This window comes from Pseudorasbora parva, chromosome 13, assembly GCF_024679245.1.
Source record: "Pseudorasbora parva isolate DD20220531a chromosome 13, ASM2467924v1, whole genome shotgun sequence".
In the NCBI taxonomy this organism is placed as follows: Eukaryota; Metazoa; Chordata; class Actinopteri; order Cypriniformes; family Gobionidae; genus Pseudorasbora; species Pseudorasbora parva.
Genome location: NC_090184.1, coordinates 18,866,050 through 18,878,060, shown reverse-complemented (window position 1 = coordinate 18,878,060; position 12,011 = coordinate 18,866,050). Strand labels below are relative to the sequence as shown.

The 12,011-nt window shown below is 38.4% G+C and overlaps 1 protein-coding gene across 2 annotated transcripts; it reads left to right on the top strand.

The window, feature by feature from the left end:
• Positions 1–271: 271 nt before the first annotated feature.
• Positions 272–11,570, top strand: rnf34a (ring finger protein 34a). 2 transcript variants are annotated; one of them, XM_067413349.1, is made up of 9 exons: positions 272–428; positions 2,277–2,495; positions 5,215–5,402; positions 5,511–5,712; positions 6,588–6,650; positions 7,083–7,284; positions 7,442–7,471; positions 8,214–8,255; positions 9,975–11,570. In XM_067413349.1, exons 1-9 carry the CDS (start codon positions 423–425, stop codon positions 10,157–10,159), a joined length of 1,137 nt encoding a protein of 378 aa, XP_067269450.1. In that variant the 5' UTR covers positions 272–422; the 3' UTR covers positions 10,160–11,570. The 2 variants fall into 2 exon arrangements, with proteins under 2 accessions (XP_067269450.1, XP_067269451.1); XM_067413350.1 differs by lacking the exon at positions 8,214–8,255.
• The last annotated feature ends 441 nt before the right edge of the window (positions 11,571–12,011 follow it).

Genomic DNA, 12,011 nt, shown 5'->3' with positions numbered 1-12,011 from the left:
ATAGGCCTACTCTGTATGCTGACAAGTTCAACCTATGAGTTCAACGCTTGTTCAGATCATATAATAATGCTGTACGACAAATAATAAGCCTCTAGGTGGGGAAGTAAGTTAGTCTGGGGTTAAGCCATCATGATAAAAAATATTTTTAAAAATGACTACATGAAGTGTAATAAACACAGCATATTAGAAACTTCCGCTACACTACTGGAGGTACGAGAAGATTGGCTGGTCGGTATTGCGTCACAGGATATCCACCGCTGTAATTGGCTGAGAACGCTTCTCTACTGTTACATAGAGATCCTGGTGCGGGTGTAGGTGTAGACAGTGGCTGAAAATGAAGAGTTAGCCGTTTATGAGCATCGCAATGGCCAGGCTGCCTTTACATACAGCTGGGTGACTTCCCGCGGTGTCTTGGAGCTGCTATGAAGGTACAGCGATTTCTTATGATTCTATTTAGTTTGTGAACTTGTTTCTCTGTTGGCTGTGTATCATGCTAGCATAATAATCTGCTATCTCTTTGCTATCAGCTCGATAAGTAACAGCTGATTGCCAGTTTAGCATGTCACATAATTTGTACTATGTGATTTTGTGCATTGATAACATCTTTCATGTCTTAAATAAATGCAAATCAGTCCACATCTAGCAGTGTATCAGTATTCAGTTAGATGCAGTGATCAGTAATGTTTTTGTTTTTAACTCTTCTGCTCTGATGTTTTCATTTGTTGGGAGGCGAGACCCAGCAACACGACCGACCACACAATGTCAATTGGGAGTTGAAATGAAAACACCATGGTTACTCTGTTGAGTGTCACTGGGTGCACTAGCTACAGGCATAAGTCATTTAAAGCACACTAATCCCTTGTTATGGCTTAGACCTATTCCCATCCGTCTTTAATGAGATTGATACCAGTTAATGGGAACTATTTCAGGGCAGGACATTCTGAATGTCCCAAAGAATGTGCGGAAATACATGCATATGCTCCGGAGCAGGTTATCTTCAGAGAGTGGGTTGATATTGCTATTTACATACCCTGAATGTTACCTCTGTTTTGGAACTGAAGGTTGAGGTTATCTGCTTACTTACTATTAAACATACCCAGGTATGTCACATAACCTGCTTTCTGGAATACCCCCTGGGCCTCGTCACTTTTATAAATGCTATTAACCCAGCATGCTTTGCACAGCATTGAAATGTAGGTTCAAACTGGTTTACCTCACCTAGCCTGGATGCCAGCTGAACTCTGCCCCGCCCACAACATTTGAGCTCCGGCAGTTCGGTCTGGACTTGATCCGTAGAGGAGTAATTATTCCTGAAAAGAAACTGTTTGGACCAATGAAATGATCAGGACGGGCTTTAGACGATGATGGACAGATGATAAACAGTAACGTAATCATCCACGTCATCAAAGGCGCTTTGGGTAGAATTTGTTCTAATCCTAAACTGAGAACTTGTTCATATATGCACTTACCTTCATTATTTCTCTCAGAAATGATGATCTTGTTTGGTAAGTACTCTGTGTATCCTTAAATTCTTTTCTAACATTGGCAAAGATCGTTTACATTCATCTTCTTCTTCTAACGTTATTAATTCCAGCGTGCGTGCAGACAGGGTTGCCAAGTTTTAACAACAAAACCCGCCGACTACTAGCCCAATAGCTTTTCGGGGAGAAAATTCTCTGGAAAAAAATGGCGTTTGGAGGGTAAAATGTGTGTTATTTTGGCAAGGTTGCCTGCTAAAATTCACATTCCTGGGTCTATATATCACATAACTGAGGTCGCTTCAAACCGCGGATGTGGAAAACAACCCACGGGAAAACCGCAGACTTGGCAACACAGTGCAGTTGCGTTCTGTTGACATTTGACAACTAACGTTATGCGTAACTCTGTTGCTCTGATTGGTTGTAGGTCTATCCAATTGAGGGTCTTTCCTGGTTCGGTTGAAACACGCCCCATAATTACAGCCCAATGGAGCAGAATCAGAATCATATACTGACAAGAATTGAGTTTGACCACGTCAGGCTATAACTCACCAGCTTCACGAAGTGAGAAAGGGAGCGATCAGTCTGCATGTTGGCCAATCTTATGATCAGCTAGTCATTCATTCAAGTGCTTTTAAACCATTCCAGATGATAAGATGCAAAAGAGAACTTATTTCAATTCAGCACACACCCGAAACATGTTCGATTATTTTATTTTTTTAATCGATTGACAGCACTTAATATACAGTCTTAATAAACAAAAACTGTAATTGTCTTTTGTGATTGTTTTTCGTGCAGGCGGGGGCCTCGTCTATGTGGGCATCATGCTGTGGTCTGCTGAATGAAGTGATGGGTACTGGGGCCGTGAGAGGGCAGCAGCCAGGTTTCGGGGCAGGTGCGGGGCCATTTCGTTTCGCTCCCACTGCGGGATACTCCACATACCCACCTACCAACTCTGCCAACACGAGCCTGGTGTGTCAGTCCTGTAGACAAGCCTTTTCTGTCTTTAGGAGAAGGGTGGGTAGATCGGCATACACCTGCCATTGCCATACAATCTCTTTATCTTTTTCTTTTTTTGGAAGTTGATGTGTTTCCTACTGAACTTGTAAGTTGGGAGTTGGGACCACGTTGACGGCTTGTACATTTAAAACTAAATTTACAGTAAATCACAGCCTGGCATATATAGCTAGTTAGTGATATTAAGCTAGTGGACATTTTGATTCTATATAGCTTTTGATTAGACAAAAAATGTAATATTTACTTGCATGCAAGATGAGTCACCAATATGTTTTGCACATTTGCCCAGAAGTCAAAGATTGTACATCTTTGTCTTCTTGGAAAATATTGAAAATTAGAAAATATTTATTGAAAATCTGCAAAAAAATGTAGTTAATTTTAGAGGTTCTGTGACATATAGATTACCTCAATTCTAATATATTTAGACTAAAATGCACAAATCTCTCATTTGGATTCCATGGGCCTTTACCCTTGTGGAAAAGAAGTACAGCTTAGCAGGGTACTTTTGAAAAAATTACTTCTTATTAAAGTATATTATTTCCATATAGCATGCTGAAGTGCAAACTAAATGTAATGTTTTCAGACAATTAATTGCAAGTTATTTGCAATTAAATAAAAATTTATTATATATTAATTTTATATTAAATGCAATCAAGTATGACATGATTATATGTTTGTATGTAATTTATTTCATAATTACTTTAAAGACTTTAAAATATGGTTAAAGTATACTGCTGAATGTACTGACAAACATTTAAAATAAATATTATCAAAGTAAGTGTACATCAAATGTACTTTTAAGTAAAACATTTTTTTTTTACCTATTACAAAGTGCAGATAAAAAAAAAAAAATATATATATATATATTATATATATATATATATATATATATATATATATATATATATATATATATATGTATATATATATATATATATATATGTATATATATATAATATATATATATATATATATATATATATATATATATATATATATATATATATATATAATATACACATTTTTTTTTTTTTATTTATTTATCTGGAAGTACAAGATTTTTTTTCCCAATATACTTTTAAGATTTGAAATGTACTACAATTGCACATTCAGTACATTTATGCGCACTTCTGTTTTACCAGTGTAGTAAGTACCTTCCAACATTATTCAAATATACAGTGGGGCAAAAAAGTATTTGATCAGCCACATATTGTGCAAGTTCTCCCACTTCAAAAAGATGAGAGAGGACTGTAATTTTCATCATAGGTGCACTTCAACTATGAGAGACAGAATTAGGAAATCCAAAAAATCACATTGTCTGATTTTTAAAGAATTTTATTTGCAAATTATGGTAGAAAATACATATTTGGTCAATAATAAAAATTATTCTCAATACTTTGTTATATACCCTTTGTTTGCAGTGACAGAGGTCAAACGGTTTCTTTAAGTCGCCACAAGGTTTTTACACACTGTTGCTGGTAGTTTGGCCCATTCCTCCATGCAGCTCTCATCTAGAGCAGTGATGTTTTGGGGCAGTCGCTGGGCAACAGGGATTTTCAACTCTCTCCAAAGATTTTATATGGGGTTAAGATCTGGATACTGGATAGGCCATTCCAGGACCTTGAAATGCTTCATGCTGAAAGACCCTCATGATACATGGCCCCATTAATTGTTTCCTTTACAAGGATCAGTCTTCCTGGTCCCTTTGCAGAAAAACAGCCCCAAAGCATGATGTTTCCACCCCCATGCTTCACAGTAGGTATGGTGGAACTAAGCATTCTTTCTCCTCCAAACACGACAAGTTGAGTTTTTACCAACAAGTTCTATTTTGGTTTCATCTGACCCTATTACATCCTCCTATTCCTCTTCTAGATCATCCAAATGCTCTCTAGCAAACTTCAGACAGGCATGGACATGTACTGGCTTAAGCGGGGGATACTGCAGGATTTGAGTCCCTGTTGGCATAGTGTGTTAGGTCCCCCACGTGGTTCTTGGATTTTTGCTCACCGTTCTTGTGATCATTTTGACCCCATGGGGTGATCTTGCGTGGAGCCCCAGATCAAGGGAGATTATCAATGGTCTTGTATGTCTTCCATTTTCTAATAATTGCTTCCACGGTTGATTTCTTCACACCAAACTGAATGCCTATTGCAGATTAATTCTTCCCAGCCTGGTGCAGGTCTACAATTTTGTTTCTGGTGTCCTTTGACAGTTCTTTGGTCTTGGCCATAGTGGGTCTGACTGTTTGAGGTTGTGGACTGGTGTCTTTTATACTGATAACAAGTTCAAACAGGTGCCATTAATACAGGTAATGAGTGGAGGACAGAGGAGCCTCTTAAATAAGTTATAGGTCTGTGAGAGCCAGAAATCTTGCTTTTGTTTGTAGGTGACCAAATACTTATTTTCCACCATAATTTGCAAATAAATTCTTTAAAAATCAGACAATATTTTTTTCCCCCCTCATTCTGTTTCTCATAGTTGAAGTGCACCTATGATGAAAATAACAGGCCTCTCTCATCTTTTTAAGTTGGAGAACTTGCACAGTTGGTGGCTGACTAAATACTTTTTTGCCCCACTGTATAGGAGGGTTAGCCAATAATCCACAATGTTCATGTATACTCTTTCTATTCGCAAACACAATGAGAGATTATAATTGTATTGCAGCTTTGCCTGTTGTCCTATTGAGTAAGCTCAAATTCCCTCTTTTTCTTCACCGTAGCACATCTGTTGTGACTGTAAGAAGAGTTTTTGTTCGCTGTGCTCAGTACTTCATGAAAACCTGCGCAGATGCACAACTTGTCAGCTGCTGAAGGGCACTTCATTCCAGCGCCCACTGCTCATGCGTTTGCGCGTTAAGGACTTGCGGCAGTACCTTACATTACGCAACATTAACACTGATACCTGCAGGTACTTTCGCACAGGCAATGGTATTTGAGCATTATTAATAATAGGGTATATTATGACAATATCATAAGTGTTTTTGAGGTGTTTGAATGCTTTGAATTCATTTCTTAGGGAGAAAGAGGACCTTGTGGATTTGGTGCTTTGCCATCAAGGTGCAGAAAGTGAGGATGATCCAGACACGCCTTCTCTGCAGTCACGCCCCCTGTATAGCCCACCCCCTTCAGTTGAAGAGCCCACTTCCCCTCTCTCAGCTCTCTCTCCAACTCAAGGAGAACCAATAAGTAGGAGCAGCAGCTCAGAATCCACCAATCAGGTGTGTTCAGATGATTCTAATCTGTGAACATGGCTATGTGAAATAACGTATTTACACGCATTCCAGTATAATTTTTTGTTTGCAAGAAATATCCTAATACATTTGCCAAAATGAGCAGTAACAACCATAGCATATTGTGCTGCATATTGTAACACAAAATGCAATTTTGTGTTTTTTTATTTTTATTTTTTATTATTACATTTGATTTAATTTGTTAGTAAAACATTATACAAAAATGTTATTAAAACTGCAAAATAATACTTTTTCCCTTTGTTATTTAAATTACGTCATGTGATCATTATAGCATACCAGGGCTTCAGACTAACTTTTTTTTACTAGGAGCACTGTAGCCCCTTACTAAAAATAAAGGAGAAGCAGAAATTTTAGGAGCACACCTGCAATGCATTACTGACAAATGCCTTGTTAATAAATAGACTTAATGTACAGAAATTACAATTTGAAGTTCTACAGAAAGTATTTGGCAGCACTAGTGGCCTGGCAATACTCAAGCACTGAGCTTGAGTTGGGGTGTGGACAAAATTATCTTTAATTATTATTATTGATAATGTCTTAGTATTAATTCAAAAGCAAAATGAGTGAAAATTGCTGGAAAATTGTGTAGTACTTGTAAGTGCTGTGCTTAAAATGACTGTTCAAAAAAGGCCTGTGACAGAACTGGTTTGCAAAGTTTTACATTGGATGTAAGTGCACCTCATTTCATATAAACTGCTATTAACAAGAGGGTTGAATTATGTTATAACTGAAAGATACTTGGCTTTCTTGTTTACTTGTGGCAGTCGGTGGTGAATCCTAAAGCGGTTCTTAGCATGGATGGCTAATTATATTCTTTCTGTTTAAACATTCTTTGCTGATAGGATATTGAGGACTCCACTTCAGTCTCACTCCTTAACCTTGACCAGGCTGAACACACGCCAGAGGTGAGTTAATTGGTTGTTGAAAGAACTAACATGGTCAAGAACTGTAAAACATACTTTCTTGGGCTGGTCAGAAGAATATCATCTCCACACATCTGACTAACACACAATAAAAATGTAAAAATGTCAATCCTAGAAAAATTTGTTAGTAAAATGCATTACATTTATATGTATTCATATTTTGAATTGGGTTTTATTTTTGTATTTTAGCAGTGTGTTTTTGTTTTTTACAAAATGCCTTCAGAGCAGCCGAATCAAGTCAATTGTGTTGTGTTTAGTTCGATAATTGTACAAAAGTTGCAAAAAAATCATGCCGGTGAGATAAAGGGAACAACAAAAGGCAAACATCAAATGGGGACTGAACGGACCCCACAGACAATGTGAGGGTTAAAGTGCAGAGATTATGTCACGACTAGAAAGTCTTGTTACCATCAGGTTAGTCCTCAGACGCGGCGGCGGGCAAGAGCTTCTCTGTCAGATCTGGCTTCCCTCGATGACGTGGAGCAGTTGACCGTCCGGCAGCTGAAGGAGATCCTTGCGAGGAACTTTGTGAGCTTCTCCGGCTGCTGTGAGAAGTGGGAGCTAGTGGAGCGCGTCAGGAGGCTTTACCAGGAGAACGAGGGCAATCGCAAATCTAGTGAGTGCTAAATGCAGAACTCCACTAACACCGCTCCATATATAAAGCAACACACAGAGTCTAAAATTAAACTTTCCAGTTGTGAGAGAATTGAGAAAATAGTGTCTATAAAAGTAGTTGTATTAAATCTTTAAAAATCTTTTTTTTTTTTCCCCAGTGGAAAATGTGAGCAAACCCATCACTGCAGGTAGGACATTTGACTTCAGAGTCTGACTTAAAAATACATTAAAAAAGTGCAAAGTCTTTTTTAGTTGTAGGTCTGAGTTGATATCATTAAAGGTCCTGTTCTTCGCGATTCCATCTTTCAAACTTTAGTTAGTGTGTAATGTTGCTGTTAGAGCATAAATAATACCTGTAAAATTATAAAGCTCAAAGTTCAATGCCAAGCGAGATATTTTATTTAACAGAAGTTCCCTTTCAAAGCCTACAGCGAACGGCCGGTTTGGACTATGCCCCTGCACTTCCTTCATGAATGACGTCACTAGAACCGTTTGTTGACTAACCCTCCACCCACAAGAACACGCAAAATAGGGGGCGTGGTCTTGTTGCTCTCCCTCGTGGAGAAGAGCGCGCATTCAGCGCTTGCATCTCCCCGTTATGGTAAGAGGCGGGACCTTTCCGGGCAAAGTGCGCTAAGCTGCTGTCCAATCACAACACGGGAAGCGCTGGCCCAATCAGAACTCGTTACGTGTTTCTGAAGGAGGGACTTCATAGAACAAGAAAATCATCAGGCCGTTTTTAGGACAGAGGAAATAGCACTGTACAGATAAGTCAATTGTGTGAAAAATACTGTTTTTTGCACACTGTAAACATAATCACAGCTTCGAAAACACGTGAAGAACGGGACCTTTAAGGACAGTAAATAGAATGTTTAACTAATAATAACTCGCAGCCAAGTCTAAAACTGTGCTTTGCTCCTCCCACTTAAGTGGTACCTTATCCCCCTCCAATCCTCAATAATGGAATCGGAGGTAAGGCTTGCTATTGGTGGTCACACCCACCAGTGCTCTGCAGTTTGTGATGTCATTGCACTTCAACCCCCTCCCTGCATGGCCACTGCCAGATAGCATGTATTCTCAAAAGAAAAATGTAAAGTGCCATTGTTTACACTGCCATACATGATTAATAATGCAATCATTATTTTATTGGTAGGGTTTGGGGTCATCATAAATGCCTGTTTCAAAAAGATCTTCTGTGATGGTTTACCCCAATCATCCCATTTCATCCATGCCCTTCATCAAGTATTATTTTGTTGTATGACTAGAGTTTATATAAAACTGCACAATGCAAGAATTGGGATGTAGTGATGCACTGAAATGAATGTTTTCACCGAAACACCCAAAACCAAAAATAACACTTCTGTAATTGAATTTGGCTAATTTTGTAATTGAACTGGGCGTGCTGTTCATGGTGCAGTTAATACACGTTGATGTTAAAAAAGGATACGCAGGTCAGTGGAATGAATCAAAGTGCAAGTTCTAGATATGCCTTTTAAAACTTATTTTAACTTGAAGGCTGTGGTTTTAGAATGCTGTCTCATGCGCGAGATGCTACAAAAGACTTGAGCGCAACGGCTAAAGCCTTTTGTCTACTCTAGTGCGTTTACATGAAAAACAATGGAAAAGTAGCATAGTAGAATGGCAAAATGCCTTCTGTGTGAACGGCCCCTTACTTCCTTTAACTTGATCATCACATCTGTCACGCTGCAAAAGGTGTGAAAAAGATGCAACAGTAAAAGAGGTCTTTACATTGAAAAAAACGATGGTAAAACCTGTTGTCATTAAAGTTTTAAAGTCATTAAAGTTCTTTCTTTCTTTCTTTCTTTCTCAGCCAATTATTTTTTATCTCCATTCAGTTTCGGTCCATCACTATTTGGAGGTATCTTACTTGTGGTTTTGCCATCTCTGGGTGTGATTTGGTTCTTCAGATATGACATGAACCCATTGAACCCACGATGCAATGCAACGCCAGGCAAGATGGAAAATATGCTACTTTCAGTTCAGCGCGGTTATCATTTTCATGTCCAGTTCATGTTGGTTTAATACCACTCACGGCCATCTGTTCGCCCATGGGCGTGCTGGTCTGAAAACAAGGTGTTCAGGCACATTGTTGGCGCGTTGCTATTTTGAGGCAATTGAAAACGACTGTGCCATTGACCAACAAAAACCTGGTCTAAAGATCAATAGCAAAGTATTTTTTTATTTTATTTAAAGGGTGTGTTACTAATAAGGCGGGTGCACAATCCACGTACACTCTGCTTATTACACACACAGGGAAGCGTAGCAGTACACGAACATGTTTAAATATTAAAAATAAAAGGATTCCTCTCTGGAGAAGCGTGCAGGGTCGCAAATTCCGCCATGTAAATAGCGAATCCGCCATTGGAGCAAGCGCAACTGGCTTTTAAAGGTAATGGGAGATGAGACTGATTTGGTTTATTGTACTTTATGCCTACACAACACACCTATGACTCATTTAAGAGACTAGGGACAATCCTTTTGGACCATGAGCCTGGCGTGCAGACCGTTTTTTTCTGTCGTTAAAATGGCAAAAGTGGCAATTTGAACAATGCTCTAAGTGCACCTGCGCAATCTGCTCAGATCGTTAAAATAGGGCCCAAGATCTTGTTCTTCCAGATTGATTGGCACATATTGTAATGGTTCATCTGTTTTTCCTCTCTCTCACTGCAGATGGTTGCAGGGCCCAGTTATCAAATGACGACAACCTGTGTCGCATCTGCATGGACGCCGTAATTGACTGTGTGCTGCTGGAGTGCGGCCACATGGTCACCTGCACTAAATGCGGGAAGCGCATGAACGAATGCCCTATATGCAGACAATACGTGATCAGGGCTGTGCATGTTTTCAAGTCTTAATACTTCTGGGAGTACGTACGGCCTTCTTCCACCTGCAGACTGAATCTGGGACTCTGCAAGGACGCGCCCAGCAAGCGCCCGTCTTCACATCAAATTAGTGAGGAAGATAAAGTTCTCTGCTTCACTTTTCATGACGTTTCAGGAAGCCTTCAGACAGTGGGCCACAATGGCTTCGTCAATAAATGCTTCACTAAAAACATTCCACAAGCTCTTCTAAGAGGCTCTGTAATAATATGCAATTGTTCAGCAGCAACACCTCACAGCCTTGACCGGATGTCCTACAGCTTTGAAGACATTCTGCTCGCATATCTCATGCAAGCACGGTGAGAAACTCAATAAAAGAAAGAAATTACTCCCCGTTATGCACCATAACTCAGGATGGAAGGATCTGAATGTTCCTATTGCTCTGTTGTTTCCTTATTTGTTGCAACATCTGTGAATGGGCCTTTGTTTGTTGTTTGTATTGTGAAGCCTCTTGGATTTTTGAACAAAGTTTTTTCTGAAAGTAACATTGTACCTCCTATTAACTTGACTGTGGTACCATTCAACAAATTATAAGCGGCATCGTGAACGTTTTATGGTCCACAACAGATTATTCCTCTGTTTTTTTTTTTAATCATACGACTTCAGAAGTCTTTGGACATTTGCTTGTTTTATGAGTATGTGACTGGAAAACCAGCCTATAAAGTGGTGTGAGAAATAAGAGCGGATGGAACTGTTTTGTATGTGTATGGGGTGTCATAATTGAAAAGTTGAGCCATAACCATGTATGAAATAACTGCTTTAAGTCGATAACATTTGAAAATGTGCATTTTATGTATGTGCAAAGTAACCATGACTTAAAAATGATGCACGTGTTAAATAATTGGGTTGATTTAGGTGCCAAAAAGGTGCATTAATGTGTCTCCTAATGCACTATAGATGTTGTCAGTACTTGAATTAATGTAAACCTTAAAAAATGAAGTCATTATGAGAGTGACCCAAACAAATGATCTACCCATATTTTGTAGACATTATTAATGTGTATGATAAATCTGAAGATATGATAATTAGAAGTTGCATCATGAAACATTGCATAGCACTGAGAAGCGTCAGCTGCACCACAGCAATACCAGCCTTTCTTTTTGTGTGGCATTCTTACTTTAGATTGTAAGGGATTTATGTAACATTTAGTTGTGTATTCACATTCATTACACCCTTGTTTTAACCCGTTATGTCTGACATATCTTTAATTGTGTAAATGGCTATTCAGATGTTTATTTTTCTTAACAAAAAAAAATTATATATGATACGTTTCGTTTGGTCGATTGCTGTTACTTTAATATAGAATTAACAGACAAAATAAAAAGGTATGTATGTATGTTCTTAGTTAATTGTGATACTTAAATAAAAGTGCTAACAAAGATTTTCATTGGATTGTACTGCATTGTGATTATTAAATGTTAATTTTATACTTTTTAAGTCAAAATTGACTTGAAAATGTCTTATTTTCACTAGGAAGTATGTAAGACTGTGATACTAAACCAGATTGCAAATGCCACGTCACATTGGCTTTAAATTGTTCCCTGCTTTAAACAACATTTTAAATTTCCTATTGTCGTATATGTCCGTAACTTTTTTTGGTTAAAAATTATTTCAAATCAATTGAGCAAGTACATCTCAAGGTTGCAACTCTAACTCACGCCCAATTTGCACGTATTTTTACGAGGTGGTTAATTTGTTCCTCACTTGTATAAATTGGTATGATTTGTCTATACTGCAGTGATGGGTTGGTTTTAAGAGTGTGCTTAGGGGTAGGTAATTTGTACGAATTGACCAACTAGTCATATGAAATTTGTACTAGTGAGACCGT